We start from the raw sequence: 22,715 nt of genomic DNA on the forward strand, positions 1-22,715 counted from the left end.
GATATGATTTTATTTTGAGTTAAGTGTATATGACTAAATAAATCTGAAAGCATGTTTGTGTTGATTTTTTTTCTTTCAGGTCAGTGTGAGAAGTTAAGTGTTTGTAAAAGCAGAGGCAGAAAACAGCTGGTATATTTTAATTTGGTTTATTGAATTGATTACAGGAAACCTTAGAAATTGCCACAGAAAGTGGAGCTAATAAAGAAGCAAAGCAGTGGTTTTCCACTAAAAGACACCGCAGCAGAACACAAGCTTCCTGGGTTAGAATCTGTGGCATTATTTTAAAATAAATATAACATCTAAAGGTACAAAAACATCAATAAAGACAGTACCCTTTAAAAAACAAGCTTACTGTAAGCTCAAGGAAATCATTCTAAGGCATTGGTTGTATTGCTTTTTATAAGCTGTTTTCTTGGCAGTAGCTTTTGTAATATTGCAGGAAAACCAAACTTTAAACTGTCTTCTTTTATGTTTGTTATATTTTGCTAGTAAACAGGTTTTTATTGTCAAACATGGGAAAATCGCCTTGAATGAGAGTCGTAGTTTGAGGCTATATGTAGTGCAAATCCTAAAGGAAAGCCTGTGTATCTGTTGAAGTTCTATTTGTACTGGATGATTTCACTGGTTTCAAGGCACAACAGTAGCATTTGAGACAAAGTGAAAAAAAAAACAGTGATTCGTTAAAAAAAGAAAAGGGCACGTGTAGCTTAAAAAAAAAGATCTTGCTACACGGTGACAGGTCGGGGCAGAGAGGTGGGAACAAGGGAATGTTCAGATGTTCAGTTCAGCCATAGCGCGCTCCAGAGGGTCGGTGGTCCAGTAGTCGTAGTCCCAGCCCAGGAACCAGCCAGTGAACGTGGGCGGCTCGAAGCCCTGCTTGATTTTGACAATGGGCGTCCTCGGGTCTCTCTTGGCCGGATCTGTCTCGATGTAACGGACCGCTGAGGAAGACGAGTTTGAATTAGTACAAGGATTAAAAGGGTAGCAGAAGATGCTTTATGCTTTGACTCTTGGTGACACTGCTGCTCTAGTTATGGGGCACTTTGCTGTTAATGCATGTATCAGTAATTATGATGTCTTTTAAATAAATACATTCTGTTTTTTGATTAAGTTTTAATTTTTTTTATCTAATGATTGATGTTGTGTTAGATAATTTGCAATGCCAGCTGTATTTCTCGTCTCCTATTCCACATGGCATTGTTCTTTCTCCTCATATTTGCTCACCAGATGCCATAGCTTCAGTCTTCTCCTCCTCTTGGGCCTCATTTCCAATCCAGACAAACACCTAAGAATAAAAAAAACCCCAAATAAATAAAGGTTTATTGTGGAGTTTATTCTTTTTGTGGGCACTGATTCTGCTCTGAATGCATATAGTACAGCAAAGGCAGTCAGCTTGTTTTTTACCTGCTCCCAGGTGTCCAAGATCATGACATCATCAGTGGCAAGGTCATCTTGGGTCATCTCACCTGGTACCTCCTCAATCTAAGAAGAAGAAGACGGATTTAAGGGGGCTTTATTTTTATGTACACGTAACGACAAATAAAGACACAGTGCACTGTTTTCAGCAGGTACTTTGAAATATTCTTGACATCCTGCACATGCTCGTGCAATACCAAAGACTTGAAAACTCGAGTCAGAATAGGACAAAACCAATCCAGCAGGAGAAGAAAACGTACTATAAAGTTTCCAGTCTTATTGGAACAAGCAAAGAGACGGGGTGGATGAGCATCCATCTTGTCCTTGAGTCTAGTGGAGGTGCGATACTCCGTCTTTCCACCCAGAGCCTCCCAGAACTGATCTGTAAAACGACAGAAACACTTCAAGCTATTACAACCATCAGAATTTGTAAGAGGGCAAAGCAATAGTTTGACATTTGGGTAACTCTGTTCCTTTTTTGTTGGTACAAAGCCAAATCAGGTTTTTAGTTTAGCATAAAACCTGGAAGTAAGCCTGGTTCTGTCTAATGGGGAAGAAAACAAAATGCTTGGTTTACATTATCAGGTTATCGCTATTTTTAACTGAGGTAACTGCTAGAAGTATCTGTTAGTGGACAGATGTTCCAGTGATTTCACTGTCATCACACACAAATTCCTCTATTTGCACTGGGAGGCAGTGGGATAAGAGATGTGCATGTGGGAAAATGTGTTCTGAAAATTTCAGGTCAGCCAGTCTGACACTTAAATCCCATTTCTCCCCAATCCTGGCTCTCGCTTCAAATTCCAACACATCATCTTGACCATGCTTTCATGCCTATATGCACTGAGTTGCTGCCGTGTGATTGGTTGATTAAATATCTGCATTAACAACCAGTTGAATAGGTGTACCTAATAAAGTGTCTGGTAAGTGCAATTGCAGTGTTTCCCCACACATAGACTTTAGTTGGGCAACCTTATTTTGCTATTTATTCATTTTATTTTGCCCATGTGGAAACTGGTGGTTTTCGTCAAGTGAGCAGTGGTTTACAGGTGAGATAAGAGCACTGAAAATGTCAGTGCTGTTACATCACCTGCCATAGACCAAAAAAAAAAAATACCTGTAAACATATATAAAGAATGAAACAAACCAGGAGCTAAAAGCTTAATGGACCTGCTGAGGTGTTTGCAATATTGTGTAGTTTTTGTTACAATTATTCTTGCCCTTCCAGCTATACAGCTATTTAATCAATTTTTAATATACAAAATTATTGTTAGAGCACCTTTAAGGGTAAAATAAAGCAAAATAAAACAAAGTGTAAATGTAAATTTGCAACCAGCATCTGTGAAACAGCAGGTACCTGCACAGTACAGCATCAATTTTGAATAGAAAATCTTTTCAACCATCAGAAATAAAATGGTGAATTTCTCGTTTGTCTTTTGCGAGGCCCCATCCGAGGCCAGTCCTCAAAAGCAGGGTGTTTATGAAAAATTGAATCTGTTATGTTGTAGCCTGAGGTGTTTTTATATGTGAACCTGTTAGCAGGGAGTTTCTTCTTCTTGAGCTTGGAAAGCAAATAGCAAGACTTCTGACAACATCAGAAGGGGTGATGCAATCAAGTCTGCTTTGTTTCAATATGGATGAACATAAGCGCTTAGCCGAAATACAAAAAGGGAGCTATTTAGCCTCGCATTAAAGCGCTATTTTAACAGCCAGACCACACTTTGTAGCTGACACAGATACAGTTCTGAGTATGTTAACAGCTGTTGGGTTTCAGCTTGACTTAAATGCAGCAAAAAAATTAAATAAAGGAGAGAAAATGATAGTGGAGGTAACTGTGTTTATCCTGTTTCCTCACCGCTCTCTCCTCCCTCGGACAGCTCGGAGACAGACACGCCCAGGATGTCACACAGCTGCTGAGCTCCCTGCTTCTCTGTGTCGCTGGCACCCACTCCCACCCACAGGAAGGAGTTGCCGGGGGTCACCAGAATAAAAGCATCATTGGAGTTTAGGTTTGATGCCTGCACGTCAAGCTGCATAGAAACAGAGATATTGCAAGTTATCATGAGGAGCTGTTGTACGTTGACCTTCTTAAGTGTTGGTGGTTTTTCATTTTTACCAATATTCATGCTAGCATAATGCTTTATTTGACATTTTATGCCCTCTAACACCAATTCGAGAGGATATTTTAAAGGAAAGGACATCGGTGTTTTCCATTCTTACTATGCATTTTTCCCTTTTCCTCTTAAATACCCTTCAACCATTTACTGAATACTTAAAAAAAACTTCAAGTATGAAGTGCTTCTGCTTTCCTTTAAAACCTCTAATTGTTACTTCATTGTTAATGGACAGTGCTTATTAGATTAGAAAACAAATATTTCAGAAATCTGTTAGAAACTGTTTTGCAAAAGAGAGAAGAAAAAAATTAAATAATCGAGGAATGATTAAATTCAGGTAATGAATGAGACGTTTCCTCTCACCTCCACAGCTCGTGTGTGTCCTGCAGAGTTGGAGCGCACCTGGAAGAGTCGAGTCTCAGCTGGAGCGGACTGACCTCCTTCTCTGGACGTTCCTCCCTTGTACACAATCATGGGCTTTCCTCCAAACAGACTCATCAAATGGGCCGGCTCTTTCCCCTGCACCACCCTCACCTGATACACAAATACCGAATTTAAATCTCTGCATCTAATGAAGTTGTTGTCACAGCAATTCATATCGAAAAATACCTCATGCATTTTGATGTTACAAGCGGTGCTACCAAATCACTGCAGACACATCCTCCCTAATTGTGTCCTGTGAAATATGCATCAACAAGGTGTGGAAAAAAAGTCTGCAGCAGTTCCCACCACTGACGCAAGATGGCAGCACAGAGCCAAATCATGCCGTACCCTGAGGTGAGAGTGAGATCTGTGATATTAGTAACCACGGTGAAGATAAGGTATGTCGAAAACAGTCTGCGGTTTTTTGTAATAAACAGTCATAACTCTGAGGTGTTGCAGTCAGTGGTTCCTCTAATTCAGTAAGCACTGCACATTACACTAATCCTGAGCTTGCTGGGGCAAACAGAGAAGAGATAAATATTTACTGATGAGTTTACAGGGAGAAACTATTTGTATTACATGAAGTTTAACATAGAAAGCCAACATGCTTTTTTATGTTCTGCTGTTCCTTCAAATATTTGACATTTGATGCTTTTGGCTTGCTGCAGTTGCTGATAGATTAAAGTTGAGTTCATAGACTGTATATACAAGTGTGAAAATTCCTTAATGCTTATAAATGCATTCTATTTAATGGTCAGAAGGGGGCAACTTCTCTTAGTGAAAAAAGCCTCTAAAATCTATGAGAAACCAGCACTGCTCCTCAATTTGGATCCACTGGGACTTTGCTATGACCTGAGTAGAAACTTTCCTGACAAGGTTTTGGACAGCGTAGCAAGTCTTACTTAACATAACATAATGCTCATTATCATTATTAATGTAGCATATGCATCTCGTGATTGACAAGTCCCTGCAATGGGAGCGATTTCTCAAATGAGACAGAGGTGAAAGAAAAGCTCAAACTCTGGCTTCAGGCCAGAACTTGACCAACAGGTGACATCACGCTTGCTATGCTCATCCTTAAGTACAGCCTGTGATTCAGTTTAGTTTGACAGATGAGCAAATGCAAAAAGTGTTTGGTAATTGCAAGATGAGGAATCAGGAACATGAGGACAAATAACTGGGACTGCTGCTGATTCCTACACACAAATTCAAACACATACAGAGTCGTGCCACAACACACGGACAATAAGAAGGCCGTACATGCACACGCGAGGAGTGAGCAGTGAATGACCAAAGACTCGTATGAGTTCAGAGCCACTCATGAATATTTAGGCCTCACAGACAGGCTAAGGCATCATAATGTTGGTGTGACATCAGTTCAGGACAAAGGAAAAAAGTAGTGTGGCTTATTTATGCTAGCAGACCGAGCTGGCGACAGAGAAGGAGGGAGCCTCCCATGAAACTCCACAGTGGAATGTCCTGTTTGTGTTTCAACGAGTCGTTTTCATTTGAAATTCACTTTAGCTCATTATTACAGTCACTAAACCTGAAAGGACTTCTCAAAAATGAATAACACAATACCCTCCAGTAATTATAAAGAATGGGAGAATCGAGAGAATATGTCCTTGTTGCTTCTATTTTTGCTGTGGCTCTGGACACGAAACACATGAGTCCCTTAGTGAAGATGAGGAGCAGGGAAGGAATGAAGGAAAAATACCTGAGTGGTTATAGGAGCGCCAACAACCTGAGGAGATAGAAAAGGCCAGAAACCAAGCAAGTGAGGAAATGAGCAGCAGCACGGAAACCATGAGGAAGAGGGAACACAGTGAAAGGATGTAAAAGTCAGACAGGACGTGCTAAGGAAGCCAGACGTGAGCAGAGTCGTTGATGACAGGGAAGATCAAATAATATATAAGCATATGGAAAAAAAACCCAGAAGCACGCTAAAAGAACAATATGTTGTACCTGCACAGGACCGCCGCCGAGTTCTTCATCCAGCTGTGCGCCGAGGATCGCAGAAGCCCCAATTTCATCCTGACTGGAGTCCGCTCCCTGCCTGGAAAACAAGATGAGTTTATCAGCTCAGCATTCAAACATAACAAGAGGAACTGACTTGGACACAGCATATGCTTACAGCCCAACCAATAAGATTTATGACTGTGATTAATCTAATATATATCAACTTTGTGTCTCTCGCTGAACTTTCTGAACTTCACACCTTCTCAATCTTTCCTCCGCGTACTTTTCACAGTGAAACAAAAGTGCAAAACTGAACTATGATTTGTTTATTTCCAGTGACTATTACATTAAATTCAGTGCTACCAAAAAGAAAATATATCCCCCTTTTTATAGTATTGAATGACTGATACTTAAATTTGTGGCAACAAGTTTAAGCTCCAGTGACTGAACTAGCTCTGAAAGGGGGATGCGATGAGTGCAAAATAACAACTTCATAATGTATAAATTTCTGTGTGAAATCCCTTTGTGCTTTACAAATGTAATGTACCTACAAATTTATTTCTGACTCCTCAGCCTCGATGTTTGCTTATGAATCAGTAAATCTGATCAGACCCTGCTAATTATCTAAAAAAAATAATACTCCAGCTCCACGCCGGCTGCTTATATTTTAGTGCTATAGTCTGATGACAGGTAACTTCACGATACAGACTCTAATTATGGTTCCACAGTCTTGACAAATTTATGTCTCACCACATGTAGATGATGTGTCCCTGGCGCCCTCCATGAGAGTAGTTGTAAAGGATGATGTAGCTGTCTCCTCCATAGAACTGTCCATAAGTGGATGGATCCACTGGGACTTTGTCAGATCCCTCTGTACGCCAGATCTAAGAGGGGGGAAAAGAATAACATGGAAAACGTAAAATTAAAAAAAATCACATTTAGTAGGCTGTAGATTTCAAGGTGCACCTGCTCCCCCTACTGGAATGGAAAGTAATGACACACACAGGCAGCACTGAAAGCAAATCTGACACATAATCACAAGCTGAATGACAAACCCCCACCTGTTTCTCTCCGCTGCCATCGTCCACCATGCCATGCTGGGCGGCCATGGCGGAGGATTCATGTAGGGTGGCGGCATCGAAAGGCACCTTCTCAATCTTTGCGATGCTGTTAGCGATGTAGGCCACACCCAGGCCCACAGTCTCATCTTTATCGCGCCAGTCTTTGAAGAACTGCTTGAAGAGCGGCGTCTCGCCCATCTCAGGCAGGATCTGGACCTGTGTGTGTTTGGGGTAACCCATCTTCTTGATGAATTCGTCTGCTGCCTTCATCGCTGCTTTCCGCTCTTCCATGTTGGCGTCTTTGCCTGAAGAGAAAAGACATTAAATACTGGAGAACGAAATGGAGAAATGTTACTGAAAATCAAAAAAGGAGGCCAGAAATTATTTCTAAACCTGGGTGAGAAAGGTCATTTGGTGCATTGACTTCAGCACTAATATAAATATTACAAAAGAGTTCTGAAAGTTGAAGAGTTGGTAACGAGAAGGTAAATAGTTTAACTTTTGTGAAATGCACGTATTTGCGCTTTTGCTAAGAACGATATGAGACAGCTGTGTTGTCTGCAAGAGTGGAAAAAAGCAGCTCAGCCAAGAGCCATTTCTTGAGTCCGCTGCACCACCCTGCACTGACCTTTCCAGAGAAAGATCTTTCCATCAGAGCCGTGGTCCAGGATAAAGCAGTCACCAGACTCCAGGGTGCTCTGAGCGAAAGGGTTCTCTGCTGCCACGAGAGTAATCGACATGGCTCCGGTAGCATTGGACACCTGCAGGGGAGGATGGGAAGGAGGATGAAGGAGCTGCCAAGCAGGGAAAAGTACCGCTTTTCAGGAGATTGAAAGGCTGCTGTAGACGCTGCTTCCTCTTGATCTTTTAAGCCAGGCAAATATGAGCAAGGGTTTTATAAAAGATACGTCTCTTAATTGATGTCAGCTGGCAATTTTACTCTATGAATCTTAGAAATATGACGCTCAGTACTTTATATTTTAACTGATGAATGATCACAAAAAAGGGGCTGCAGTAGGAAACATTTTGGGGGTTAGTTTAGAAAAATTTTATATTTTTCTAAAATAACCCACAAAATGTTTCCTACTCTCTAACACATTATAGTTTTACCTTAATTATTACCTAAATGTGTATTCCTGATAGGGAGTTTGTATTTTTGGACTATATCGATTTACACTTACTAGTCACTTTATTAGGTACACTTTCCTTTTACTGGTTTGGACACTCTTTCAGCAAGGTACTGGAAACATTCCTCAGAGATTTATTGGCAGATAGATTGGTATGACAGCATCCCATGATGGTGACTGTGGAGGTACAGTGAGGCCTGCCCAAGAAACCACTTTGAGATGATTTGAGCTTTCTGACATGGGATGTTACCTTACTTGAAGCTGTCATCAGTTGATGTGTACACTAGTAATAAAGAATTGTCAGCAATATATCTCAGGTATACTGTGGCTTTGTGGTGTGACCTTCTGCTGCTCTAGCCCACCTGCTTCAAGATTTGACATATTGTCTCTTCAGAGATGCTCTTTTGCATACTTTGTTGTGCTTATTTGAGTAACTGTTGCCTTTCTCTCAGCACAAACATTATCCCTTATTCAGACCACTCTCTGTAAACTATAGAGATGGTTGAGTGGAAAAATCACCCCAGATCAGCAGTTTCTGAAATACTCGTACAAACCCGCCATATTTAAAGTTTAAAGTCACTTAAATCTTTTTTCTTTCTCATTCTGATGCTTCAGCAGGTCGTCTTAATCATGTCTACCTGCCTAGATGCATGCAGCTGCTGTCTGGATTGCCTGATTACTTGTGTTAATAAGCAGTTGAATAGGTGTACCTAATAAAGTGTGAGTGTATATATGTGCAAAATTAACAAAACATTTACTACATTTTTTTTAATCTACTTTATTTTTAGTACTTTGGGTGCATCGTTCTGGAACTAAACTAAAACGTTTGTGGTCACTTGTAAATTGTTGTTGTTCACAATGAATCATGAATATATTAATTCATCATAAATAACTTTATTATCCTTTTATAATGAGGTTTCTGTATTGGTGTTCAGAGGCCCATTTCTAGCAACCAACATTTTTTATGTTGAAGAAGCCACATAATCAGCCTGTGCACAAACACAGGAACAAAAACTTTCCTTGCTCATGTGCCAGGCACGTTTCTAAGTGAGTGAACGCCATGTTTGTTTCTGTGTTGTTGCTTTTTTCTTAACAAATCCATGCTCTGACCTTGTAGAGTTTAGCCCTCATCCTGTTTGAAGCATCAGCTTTGATGTCATCCGAGTCTCCAGCTGGTAGATCTGGTTTGGGACCTAACACCTGAGGACAGAGGCAGAGATTTTAATAAAAAAGCGACGCCTGAAGACCTCAATTTGATCTCATAATGCACTGATCGCACCTCTATCATCTTCTCTCTCTCCACCCCCTCATCACAGACATAAACTCGAGACCTCCCACTGCGCTCATTATCACGGATCCCCTTGGCAACCTGAGTAGCCTTCAGCTTCTCAAAGCGGTTGCTCTGGGAGCCACACCACTGGTAAATCTCCTGTGGGGTGAAAGGAAAGACAGTGGATTGAATGAAGAAGAGCTTTTACAAGTCATTTTTTAAGATAAGATCTATGTATAAGATTTACATCTCCCAGGTCCAGGATGAAACAGTCTCCCGTGTTGAAGCTGTCCCAGCTGACCGGCACCTCCGTTGCCCTGACCACGCGGCGTCCTTTAATCTGGAGCACTCGCTGCACCGACACCTCATTGGTGACAACGTGCTTGAAACCAGATGCCACGCCTCCTTTCTGCAATATGAGCGTCGCATTTAAAAGTGAAATAAAATAAATAAATGAAAGTAAAGTCACTCCAACTGTAAATAATAAAATGTTTTTTTGAGCCCTGTTCTCTCTGCAAATTTACTGCCCTCTTGACACATCTGTGGCAAAAACGTACATACACATAGAAACTGTATAGAAAAATCCTCATATATCAATATTTCACTTACACAGCTTGAACCCTTATCAAAATGATCAAATCTTCTATTTTTGCACCTTACAGTATACTATGGAGCCAACTACGGGGATTTGTTTCTATGCATGTGAAACATCTAAATTTACAGCAGATGTTTCATGTAACAGTGAACGAATAAAGGAACTGAGATTCTGTTTCAAAATATGTGATAAATATAAAGTATTTCTTTACATGAGCCTGGTTTTAAAAGCATCAAAAACATAAAGGAAACACACCCCTCTAATCATTTATCATATCGTTAGCTTCATAGCATAATTGCCTAAGTCATTTGACTAAGTCAATGACTTAGGCACTTATGCTATGAAGCTAACGATATTCCTCTTAGGTAAATTCAAATGTTTCTGCTAGTTCAACAGTGACATCTTACCATGTATTTGATTCCAGACTTGAAGTAGCCCAGAAAGGTTTTGGACTCGTGTCCCTGCACCTCACGGTACTGGATGGGTTTCCCCCCGAGGAAATCGTCCATTTGGACCGTAAAGATGGCTGCTGAGCCGCTCTCATCCTGGGTGCAGAAATCACCTGTGCGAGAGAAACCAAAGAAGGGATCCATCTTAAATCCAGCCCTCACAGTTCTGCTGAAAAATAACCCAGTTAGCCATATTTTGTGTCTGACCAGTTCTCCCAGTGAGGACTTCAGTCAGTTAGGAGATCAATATGTAAGAGCAGCAGCGGGTCACATTAATACATGTAACATTGTTTTATTTATGGGCACACAGTGTAGTCCATCAGCATGTGGGTGGATTACATCACATCCTGCTTATTGGTAAACTGTCTGTGCCAAGATCAATCAAGCTTACGAAAACAAAATAAAATTAATAATCTGACTCAGCAGTGTAAATAATGCGTTACCTAGTAATACCCATTTCCCATTATTAATACCAACACACACAGCACAGATACAAACAGTGACAACTAACTGGGATTTGAAATTGGAAATGAAAATGTTTGGTGATTAAGATGATTATCTTACCAGAACATCAATGTTGGTTTGGACACATCCAATACACAATTATAACTTTTGCCCTGTCTCCCTCATGTGCAATGTGCACACAGACAGGGCAATTTTCCCCATTTTCCCTATTTAACAAAGTATTTTATTCTATTAGTACAGTATTGTTTTCTATTTGTATAGTACTTATTCTATTGTATATAGTATTCTTTCTATTTTGTATAGTATGTTATTCTGTTTATCTTATTCTATTCTATTGTTTTTCTCTTTTTCTCTTAATTTTTTACTGCTCTTGTATTTTCTGCCGTGACCAAAAATTTCCCACGTGTGGGACTACTAAAGGTTTATCTTATCTTATCTTATCTTATCTTATCTTATCTTATCTTATCTTATCTTATCTCCCAATTTTAATCAAATAAAGAAGTATATAGTATATAATTAATTTAGTTTTCTCTGTAAAGCTCCTAGTGCTTTAAAATTTTCCCTTGACATAAAGGTTTTTTTTATTTTAAACCGTCATAAATAGTTATACATTAAACTGTATTGGGTAAGTCGTTGGTGAAATAATCTACAAACTTTTGCATGCACGGTTTAAATTTTCAGCACTTCAATGTAAGACATTATGTTGCATTACTGGCAGCACTTCCTCCTCTTTCCTCTGCTTTTTTCCCCCTTTCCTCCCTCTCGGTTTTGGGTTTGCATGTGTGAGTGTTATTGTGCATCTGGGAATGACACCGACTGGTCATCTCTCCAAAACACCCGCTGGCTTTTCACTTCACACTCAGCCAAACAGATCGGCATCCTAAATGATAGTGCGCAATAGTAAATGGTTATACCAAACTCCTGTAAAAATACAAGAGTTTGCACAGCAAATTCTTTGTGAATACTGGTAAAGGTGTGTTTTTTACAATATGATCTGTGATTGATTTTTATTGCTGTGGATGGAGATGTAGAGCTTTATCGTAAAATCATAAAATCTCTATGAATATTATGTATAATAGGAGCTAATTGTGTTAGAAAAGGGAAACCTGTAATCTATACAGCAAAGTCTTCTTTCGTTATGTAAATGTTATATTACCTAGTGGCAGATAACAGCTGACACAACCAGCTGCCAGTACAGTGCTGTACTGTAATTTAACAGGCAAATTCTCATAGCATGCAGTCAGGCTACGTTTTAGTTCTCACTTCCAGGTATTTCAATTTCCAGGAATTTATTTTCCTTTGCACCTGTGCACCAGGTCTTCACGTGGTATTCAAAACCAATTATCTGCAGGGTGGCTCCACCTGTCACATTCTTCTTTGGCTGACCTGCCTCTCACCTTATTTGCTCTTCCTACTTCAGCTCTCCACTCTGGCCAAGATTGCCTGGACTCCTGTGCTCACCTTCTCACTAACATCAGGCTGACCTCCTCTACAAAAACCACGAATCATTTTAAATATGCAATAAAGTAAAATAATTTTCATAATAATCCTGTTTATGAGTTCAAACTCATGTTCACTAATACTTTAGCTTAAAAGGTCATCTTTTACACTAATCAGCTTTTTTAGGGATCTCCATACTTCATTTGTCACTGAGAGTATCTACATTTAGGTTTTAAATGCATGAAAAAAACATCTACTATTAAACACCAACCCTCATTCATTTCACAATCTGATAGAAATGATACAGCTTATTATCTGATAAAACTGTTTGCCAATGAGCCATGTGGCTTTCTGTTGCTTTATGGCACATGACTCACTGTCCTGACTAGTTTCAGCCTCTCCACTGCAGCAGCAACAACGGGCAAAATTATTTTCCAGGGCCTTCATCCTCGTACTGTTCCTCATCTGCTTTGCAAGTCAAAGAAGATCACACTGGAAAACTGAGATCATCTTTATTTTTTGCCACATCACAATGGAAACAAATACAAAAAGGCATGTCTCCCATGTGCTACTAGGGGTTTTGTGCTCAGCCTCAGTGTGACCTGTGATATTCGTGGTTTACTTTCACATTTGAATAATCCAAAAGAAAGAACAGCACTGTATGGTATCCCTTCCAGTTATAATGGTCAACTCTGAGTAATAACCCAGAGATCATTTCCCTTTCACGGCACTCACCCAACCAGAAGTGGAGGTCGTACTGCAGGCTCCCGGAGCGCTGTTTGATAGTATTGAGGATGAGGTAAGCATCTCCGGTGTAAAATCCCCCGCGCAGGTTCTCAGGGACAGGCACCAGGTCAAAGTTCTCCACCCTCCACACCTGGAGGCCTGGCTGCTGTCCAGCTCGCTCAAATTCTGGGTGGTGCGCTGCCATCCTGCATTCAGGGAAGTCACAGACCTTAAGTTAAGGGCTTTTGCTACTGCACAGGCCAAAAACAAATGCAGGTCAATGAGCTAAACAATAAACTTAGTTGGTCAAAAGGCTACTGCACCAATAAAACTTGCAGAGGTTGTAATAACTTTACAAAGTGAAGCAGACACTGCCCACATGAGAGCTATAAAAGCCACTCCCCTTAAAGCTCAGTGGTTGCCATGAATATAAAGATAAAGCTTTGTTCTAGTTAAGTATTAATACAGAGCAGAGTGATTCATCCACTGTGCTCAGGGTATTTCCTCTAGAGAGCAGCAAGAGGAAGCCATGGCAGTTATGACTCATTGTTATCATCATAAACTGTTAGTGATGGTTGGCAATAGAAACACTTCTGTGTTTCTGTATAACTGTCTATTTGTATATCCTGCAACCAGGGGTTTAAAAAAGCCTTTAAATGTGTCTTTAGATAACTACATAGTGGACAAATCTGCTCAGAGACATCTGTCCAATCATAAACACACACACAGACACACACATAGACCCATTCATTCATGTCTGACATAATGCCACCCACAAACAGTTTCAAGTAGGTGCCTGTGCTACACTAGATTACTGCCTACTGCCTTCTGGAACGCCTGAGCGGATGTCTCAGATGCTAAAATGAGAGCGGGGCATCCTGTTTAAAAAAAGAAAAGTGGTTAAAATTTGAATAGTTTTTCACTTTTTGCAGCTGTTATGTTGTTTGGGTAAAAAATTCTAATGCCAACAACACAATTCATACCACGACGAGGCAATAATTTAAACAAAATTATGCTACAAATTCTGCAGTAAAGATCAACAGCCCACACAGTCACAGCATCCTATACCAGCTGCTTGTTACGACATAAACACTACAGAGGTAACATTTTTTCTGCAGTGGAGTGGAGTAGTGCTCTAACCCAAACTACAATATCAAGTTTAGATGTTATAAAACTGTATAAACTAGAGTTCATGCAGTTCAAAACAAACACAGAACCTAGTTTTCCACAGGAATGCTGCTCGTGTACTGCCTTTCAATTTGCATGCACACTGAAGCAAGAATCGGCCATTCTTCTAGGCAGGCGCCTGCCCACAAACATGGCAGGAATCTGTTATTGACCCGGGAAGAGGAAAGTGGCTCCGAATTCATGCAACCAAGCCAACAAACGTGGGGCTTCTTTCCCCCCCATCTGTGCTCTCTTCTTATGTCAAACTCAGTGCACATTACTTTGTAGCTAAGGAATGGTTTGAGATGGAAAAGCAGGCGGATAATTTCACAGTGAAACACATGCAGTCAAAACAGAAGCTTCCTGGAGTCATACGAGGCCAGGCACCACCTGACCTTCCATAACTACACACAGGTTTGGCTGGACGGGAAAGATCTGAAGCCATGAGGCGATGCCATCACAGCATTATACACAGTCCTTGTAGATTTCCCCTTGTGAGAAGCTTGACGGTCACAAAAACCATAAATGATGCTTCTTTAGCCACATAAGAAGAATTAACTAACGATACCAATGTTGAATAGCCAGTTTCTGAAAGCTTCAACACACATTAGTGGCTTGGGTCATAAAGTTCTCATATGTTTTATTTGATAAAAAACAGTGTAGAGAGTTTTCATAACAATTTCACAACAAAAGTGACCCAGAAACTATTTCTAATTTGGATTTTATCTGTCTTGGATCACCACATGGGCTAACCTCAGTCTTTCTACTTAAGCTGTCAAACACGAGCCAGCCAAATTTCCTACTGAATTCCTGTTTAGATCTATTGCTGTGGTCTGGAACATCAAAATGACACAGTTCAGCCTTTACATAACCAAACTTTTGAGTTCAGTAGTTTCTGTAATGCTGTTGTTCAGGCTATATAGTGAGAGTGTATATCATCAGTACCTTTTGAATTCGTTCTTGCTTTCTTTCCATAAATATCATAGGAAAAGCTGAAGGTTTGCAACTTTTTTGGAGAGCTAGATGAGAGTTTCAGAGAGCTACCACTTCCATGTAGCATGTTGTATCCTGGCCTAGCATGATAATTTAAAGCAATGGAAGAAGCTAGCGTAGCTCTGACGAAATTAAAAATGCAGGGCGTTGTAACTTCCTAATGTCTTATTCCCACACTGAGGTTTTCCTGTACCCCCAGAGGCTGTAACACCCCCTCTAAGACCTCAAATTTCTCTTTTAACACTTTCCCAGTGTTTCATAAACTTATTATAGCACAAAGCCAAGCGTGTCTCTTTTCTTTATGCTAAGCAGCTAATCATCACCTTGCTGCCAGTTCATCTAAAGGTTGAAAAAGAAGAAAAAAAGTGATATTTCCCTCCCCAAAAAAAGTTTGGTTATTTCTTAGAGCTATTTTTATTATATCAGTGAGCCCAGATAGCATCCTCAAAACACACCTGATGATTCATATTTTTCAATTATGTATTTTCAAAAGTCATCTAAGTGCAGAAGCAAGCACATCCTCCCAAGATGGCTACTTCCTGGCAACTAGCAAAACACTGTAGTGACATACAATAACACTGTGCTCTCATGCAGCTGGTAATAAATCTGGTGCAATGCTACAGCATTTCTTTAATGAAACCAACATACCCAGAAATCTGCAAACAGCTTCACTTTAATTTGAAATCAAGCGGTAAAGGGAATATTTTTACCCCAAGCTGGCCATTACACAATCATTTAATATTCTCATGTAGAGGGTGCAAGTTTTATGAGCGGTTACCTCCTAAATCACATTCTCAAAAACATACCTGAAAACAAAGCTAGGTTTCCTTAACAACTGAAGGGTTTTCATTTAGTAGCTGCTGAGTAGGCTAACTTCCCTCTTAAACATACCACTTGTGGAAAAGACAGTATCACTTCTGTGCAGCTTCATATTCTGAAGATGATCATCTCTGTGGCACTAAATAAACATGACTGGCTGTGACTGTGATCTTCTCCTCTGATGGAGAAAAATGTTCTGTCTTGTCTCCTGCACATCAGAGCTCTTTCATCCTAGAGTTAGGTACGATCCCTGACTTAATAAAGCAAACATCAGAGGGGATACACTCAGCATCTGAGCAACCTTTGAAGAATCAAAGCCAGTAATGGTGAAAAAAAGAAGACGAAAACTTACACGGGGAAAAGGTTAGAGAATGAAGTTTAAGGCACAATAAGACTCTTACAAATACAAATGTTTTTGCTTGTATGAGGGGCAGCAGCTGACTAAAACAGTCATTTACTATTCAGGGTTGCTTCACACTGGATAAAGTGACTCAAGGAACGGTGGTTTGTTGACTCAACACAGCCTAAATAGAACCGGTCACATGACCTGTGGTCAGTCACGGGCATGCTGAAGAAGGGAGGCGTCTGCCACCAGCCGCACACTGGCATCCAGTCAGTTTGTACCCCCTCATCTGTGGACCCACCCACCACCCCTTCGCCTCCTAACAAACAGGGAATGAGAGCTCATTCCAGCTCCAGTTATCTGATCCCCTCCCCCAATCCTCACCAACCTCTCTTTTGTGTCTGCCTTCGCTCGAGGCCCGAGTGAAAACTCGAAACTTGTGCAGGTCACAGCATTGGATTCATATGACAAGAAATAAACTGTTACATAAGCCCTTGTGATTTGTCTGCTGGTGTCCATTCTTCAAAAACAAACTCAAAATAGCGTTATCTGGAAAATCTTGATTCTTGGGGGCCATGGCAGCATATCATTCCTGAGTTTCTCCCAAATAAAACAATATTCCTCCTTCAGGAATGGTGTGTGTGTGTGTGTGTGTGTGTGTGTGTGTGTGTGTGTGTGTGTGTGTGTGTGGGGGGGGGGGTATTTCTGGTGACTCATTTCCTCCATGCATGCCACTTTCAGCCTCTTCAGGGCTGCTGAGCTGCCATGTAGCTTGTTCAGGACACATCAGATAATGCTCTGTACAGACTCTGTAATAGCCACTCTGCTTCCCTACCATCTGTTGACACTGTGTAAGACAAGGAGAATCAAAATGGCTGTTTATGACTTTGTAAATAATCTCCCTGATTTATGGATGGCTGTCAAATGATATGAGAAACTTATTTCAGGAACAATCAATATGTGAGTAGCCATAGCTGAAAAACTCTGTAACCACTTCTCTTCTCATGTAATGTGCAGAAAGTTTTAAAGATGGGATTTCACTCTGTATGTGCGCATATGAAGTGAGTTCTCCAGTGAGTAATTAAGTAACAAGTAATGTGTTACACATTACTTTCTTTTTCAATTATGGCCCCAAACAATGCAATTTTACACTTTTAAACAGGAACATTCCTGATATTGTGTGGTCAATTTCACAGTAACAAAACTACAGTAAAATGTTTGCTTTATGTATCAGTTATAGAGAAGTCATTATGATTGTGGTTGCACTGCTGCCTCAGGAACTTGGCAGTTTGCAATCATTCGTTCATCTGTGCACTTAAAGTACCCAAAGACAACATGAGGCAGAAAGCTGAAGTTAAAAAGTAAGCTGACCGTTATATTGATGATCCTACAAACATAATTACATCCACCATGAAATCATTCAAAGCTAATAATTGGAGAGTTAGAGGAAGAACTACGAGAACTTTGCATGTTTAAAAAAATCAGAAGCCATTGTGAGCTACACATAAGACTTACAAGAAGTCAATGCTGCTTAATGGGACAAGACTGGCTTCTGGGGCTTGAGGTGTATTCACATATATTCATATACAATGATGATCACTTTCACAAGTCTAATTTAAATGGCATTTAAAATAAAATATTTTATAAAATTACCTAGATCTAAACTTAACTTTAACTTGTGGTTGAAGGCAGCCTAGATATCCCTAGTCGTGTTTGATTCATTTGACAGTCAAATCATAAAATAAAATTTTGCGGTGACTGAATGCCAAACATCCATCCATAGCCACCATAGCAATGCTTTACAACATTGACACACAATCTCAACTTTGTAAAGAATGGGACAATAGTCAATACTAGACTGCATGACCACAAGAGGCAGCTGGTCAGGAAATGGATATTTAAAAAACACAAGACATGCTCTCATTTTTCATGCAGAGTCAATCTGCCAGGTTGTCTGAACTTAGCAGCTTACAGCTCTCTTGGCCTTTTCTGACATAAAAGGTTGTCTTTTTCTATTGGTTTTGAGCCTCAACAATGCAGACTGAGTGCCAAATTATAATAATAAAACTGCTATTGAAATTATTTTACTTTAATCCTACTGAATGGGGCTGCCCGGAATGTGTAATTTCTATTAAATCTCACAGGACCTTTATTTTACACAGGTAAAATATCCACTCCTGCTTATCTTAACAGTGTTATTAATTGTTAATTGAGTTCATGTTTGCAATGAGTTATAAGTATCAGACACTTTCAGTGGTTGGGGCACTCTTACTTTGACGGGCGCTGCAGATTTAGCATACAAAAATGCTCTGCTATAAAGACACACAGTACTCTCATTAAAGTAAGATTCTGTTAAAAGTTTGATATACAATATAAAATTTCTAGTGCTGTCAACGTTAACGGGCTCGCTCCATGCGAGGGCTGCATGGCATCAGCTCGTTAATGCGTTAGCGCCGTGTAGCAACTCGCATGGGGCGATCTGCGTTAACTCGCTAACGGAGATTTGCCGCGTTAATGCGGTTATGGCGTTAACGTCATTTTAGCGAGATTAAGGCTGACAACACTAATAATTTCACAATGAAATGATTTCTGAGTACAAATAAAATGTTTATGATCTATTGCACAAATAAGACTGTACAAAGATTAACATTAGCCTGTTTTATCCATTCCAAAACCAGTTTTCATGTGTGTTTGGGAGCAATTGTCCTGTTGGAACATCCAACTGTGACCACGTTTCAATTGTCTAGCTGTTGATTTGAGGTGAAGTTGAAGAATTTAGAGGTAATCTTCTTTCTTCATCATTCCTTCCATTTCCTGCAATGTACCAACACCACTGACAGCAAAACAGCCCCACTGGTGATGCTACCACCACCATGCTTGACAACTGGTACCGTGTTCTTGAAATCCTCACTTTTACTCTTCCAACCATACCTCTTGTCATTGTGGCCAGATAGCTCAAAATTTCTCTTATCTGAACATAAAACTTTTTTACAGAAGGCATGTGGCTCGTCCATGTGGGCAGCTGCAAGTTTCAATGGAGCTTGAAGCTGTCGATTTTGGAGCAGGGGCTTCTTTCTTGGTTGGCCCCTGGTCAGTCCATGGCGATGTAAAACTCGTCTCACAGTGGACAGTAATGGTGGTGTACCAGCAGTTTCCAGTTCATGGCAGGCTTGAACCTGCCATGAACTGGTGAGTCCTGAGTTATTCGTGAACATCTGAACTAATTTCCTTTCATCTGACGGTGACAGTTTGGGTCTTCTTCCAGACATCAGCAAAGTGGTGACACATCCGAGTAACTTGTACTTACATACAATTGTTTGAACTGATGATCTTGGAATTTGTAGTTCTTTAGAAATAACTCCAAGAGACTTTCCCAACTTGTGTAAATCTACAATGCTCTGTTTTAGATCTTCACTGAGTTCCTTGGACTTTCCCATTGTTCTGAGTATTGGTCAATCCAGCCAGAATTTTTGCCAGAAGCTTGTTGATGGCTACCAAAAACATCTGGTCAAGGTGGAACTCACTAAGGGACATTTAGCCAAATATAGTGAGCGTAAATACATATTTGAACCTGTATATATATACTTTTGACTCTGTGTGCAGTAAAGAAATCCAAAATAAATTCCAACTTGTGCACCCAATTCTTGTTTTTGAATGGTATTAAAGATGTATGCTGTACAATCATTCCACCCTGGAAAAAGAACAGTTCAAAGACATCATTGAAAGCCCAATATTACCATAACATTCATGCCCGGGATAAGTGTATGTAAACTTCTGACCACAACTTGGTATGCACTCATTCTTGTTGTTCCCCAGATGAGCCCTAAAGAAAGCATGCACACTGTTGTTTAAGGCGTATAAATTTGAAGTAGGGTGTAGTTCAGACACCACTTAATCTCTGGAGTGAGGAGCTGACTCAGTTCTTTCTAACTTCTGCACACATCATACAGTCTGATGAACTCAGTATATGCTCGCTACAACTGTCACGAAGAGGATGTTGTGACGGATCTGCTCATAACTGTTTCGTCATTTCTGTGGCAACCACAGCACAGTAACTAGTGTTTAGGACAGACGGGTACACTCAGTTTAGTCCACGGGTGATACATAACCCATTTTAATCTAAGACCAGTAAAACTTTTTGTATAATACTGCGTTTGTGTGTAGTGATATTAGCTACACCACACCATGAATAACGGTGCACTTTATTAATAAAACTCAAATTGTTAAATGATTTCTGTAATTTTCATGCTTTGCAACAACCAACCTTTGGTCATATGTTCGACACTCCAGCTTTAGGATACAAAACTGCTAGGTAGAATCTCACAGTTTCTACCATAGATCCTGAAAAACAGCATGTTTCTATAGTAACATGTTGTTTGGGTTTTTGCATCACATCATGAAAGTCACTCTAAATACAGTCAGACAGAGTGTGACGTCAGTTTTCATCCACACTGCATTTTCAGGAAACATTTCAGGTTTCCGTCGACTTGTCCTTATATGGCAACACTGCCTTGCATTATAGCTAATTAAAAGCTAAGTTTAGCACTTTTTCTATTTATTAGATAAGAAGAATATTGGTTAAAGTATAACAAAAACCGTAATTTCACCCTGTAGGTTAGTCTCTCTCTGTTAAACCTATAATCCAGACAGAACTAACGGGCGTTAAATAACGCATCAAATTACCATCCTGCAATCTGTGCGTCAGGCTACATATTTTCTTCGAATAACGTGGGTTAATAACACAAACCTTACCTGAACGCGGAGGTTGTGATCTGGGTCTATAACGTACGGACGGGTGTGGACCTGAGCTGCAGCAGGAGCACAGAGTCGGTAGTTCAGCAGAGCGCAAAGCAGCTTTTTATGGTCTGGCCCGGGACTCACTATATGACACACCCTCTCCGCCTGTCTGCTGCACCGCCTGCTGCATATCTGTCTGTCTATGTATAATGTAGCTGGGACAAGATGCACAGAATAACCGGTACAAGTAATAGCTGCTTACATATTTAGGGGTTCAGTACTGGCTTGGCTATTTTAATATTTTAATTTATTTTAATATTATTTATGAAAGAAAAAGAAAAAAACAACAACAACAGCTTACAAAGGTGTTTTTGTTTGGTTGATTGGTTTTGTGTGCCTGTATGTGAGACAGTTTATTTTTATTGTATTTTTATTTATCTTTTGCTACGGGTATTATAATAGAATCTCTGCCATAACTGTAACTTCCGGCCACGACTCACTCTTCGTTCAGGAGAGGGCTTCTTAAACAACACTGCCCCTGTCTGGTACTACTATACTACCATACTATTACCTATTCTACTAATAAAAGCTCATCAATGGCCCTCTTGTGGCCTAAAAAGCAAAGAGCAGGCTAGTTTTTAGTCCCCTAACTGGCATACTCAGACAAAGGTTGTTTGAGTGACTGAGCAAGAAAGGTGGTTGGCTGGGCAGTTAGTTTAACTTTTGAGTGATGTTTAACAATAACAAACAGACCTTAGAAATTTCCCTTACTATTGTTAATATTATTATTCTTATTGTTATTATTTACTATTCTAGGGGATATTTAGACACAGTTTATGTTGAATAAATGTTGTGATAATGAGTGCCTGTAAATAAAGCATGATTGCTTCTCGTTCACACTATCTAATATGATGAACATAGTTTAGCATCAAGGCAGCATAAAAATGTGCATCAGCCAAAAAGTGTCACATTTCACAGCAAAATCTCCAGTGTTAAATTAACACTGGAGAGTGTCTATATGGGTCCACACCTCTGAGTGTTAAATACAACACTGTTGAGTGTTAAATTAACACTTTTGACAGTGTTATATGTTTAAAAGTAACCTAGTCAGTTTTGAAGATTAACAAAGACTAACACTGAGCAGTGCTGATTTTCTAACACTGGAAAATAACTCAAAATGTTAGAAATATTCCAGTGTTAGAAAATCAGCACTGCTCAGTGTTTGTGGATGATTCTTAAAAATAGACTTACATGAAACTTTGGCTGCCAGCTGGTCCGTGCAAAATCAGAGGCATTCACAAGGGGTGTCCATTACTCCCATCTGCTGTCCTTAACCTCCCCAGTTAAACTTTCTTTGTCTCCTGCTTTCTGATGAGAAGGTCAAGCAAACAGATGCACTTTCGCTGATAATAACTGAGATGGGGTTTTAACTGGAAATGTCTAATACCGGGCTTGAAAACACTGACAGGTAAAGTGGGTCAGAAAGAATTGTCTTGCAAAGAACTGACAGCTTCACTAAGTCTAAGATATTATATTTGGCAGTAGTGTCTCTCTCCAGCTGAACAAGCATTTAGAAACAAAATATTCATTTCAATCTCTTTCTTCTTCAGG

At 39.9% G+C, this 22,715-nt stretch overlaps 1 protein-coding gene across 2 annotated transcripts; it reads right to left on the minus strand.

Annotated features, from left to right (window-relative positions):
* Positions 1–132: 132 nt before the first annotated feature.
* On the minus strand, positions 133–21,274 carry gsna (gelsolin a). 2 transcript variants are annotated; one of them, XM_085413534.1, is made up of 17 exons: positions 21,120–21,274; positions 13,055–13,251; positions 10,373–10,527; positions 9,618–9,779; positions 9,380–9,529; positions 9,211–9,300; positions 7,602–7,734; positions 6,974–7,278; positions 6,663–6,796; positions 5,919–6,009; positions 5,671–5,697; positions 3,894–4,064; positions 3,272–3,446; positions 1,677–1,798; positions 1,405–1,482; positions 1,225–1,285; positions 133–941 (listed from the first exon to the last, which is right to left on the minus strand). In XM_085413534.1, the coding sequence occupies exons 2-17, from the start codon at positions 13,248–13,250 to the stop codon at positions 772–774; spliced, it is 2,220 nt and encodes a 739-aa protein (XP_085269660.1). In that variant the 5' UTR covers position 13,251; positions 21,120–21,274; the 3' UTR covers positions 133–771. The 2 variants fall into 2 exon arrangements, with proteins under 2 accessions (XP_085269660.1, XP_085269661.1); XM_085413535.1 differs by lacking the exon at positions 5,671–5,697.
* Positions 21,275–22,715: the final 1,441 nt, after the last annotated feature.

Source organism: Rhamphochromis longiceps, linkage group LG7 (genome assembly GCF_057381845.1).
Source record: "Rhamphochromis longiceps isolate RC_006_pf linkage group LG7, R_longiceps_female_GT1.1, whole genome shotgun sequence".
Taxonomy (NCBI): Eukaryota; Metazoa; Chordata; class Actinopteri; order Cichliformes; family Cichlidae; genus Rhamphochromis; species Rhamphochromis longiceps.

Bases quoted from the DNA above. Each gene is read 5' to 3' on its own strand.
- gsna (XM_085413534.1), bottom strand. From the start codon at position 13,250: ATGGCAGCGCACCACCCAGAATTTGAGCGAGCTGGACAGCAGCCAGGC. The intron at 3,447-3,893 runs GTGAGAGGAAAC...GTTTCTATGCAG, and splicing joins GACACACACGAGCTGTGGAG to CTTGACGTGCAGGCATCAAA. The intron at 942-1,224 runs GTGAGCAAATAT...CGTCTTCCTCAG, and splicing joins GACTGAAGCTATGGCATCTG to CGGTCCGTTACATCGAGACA.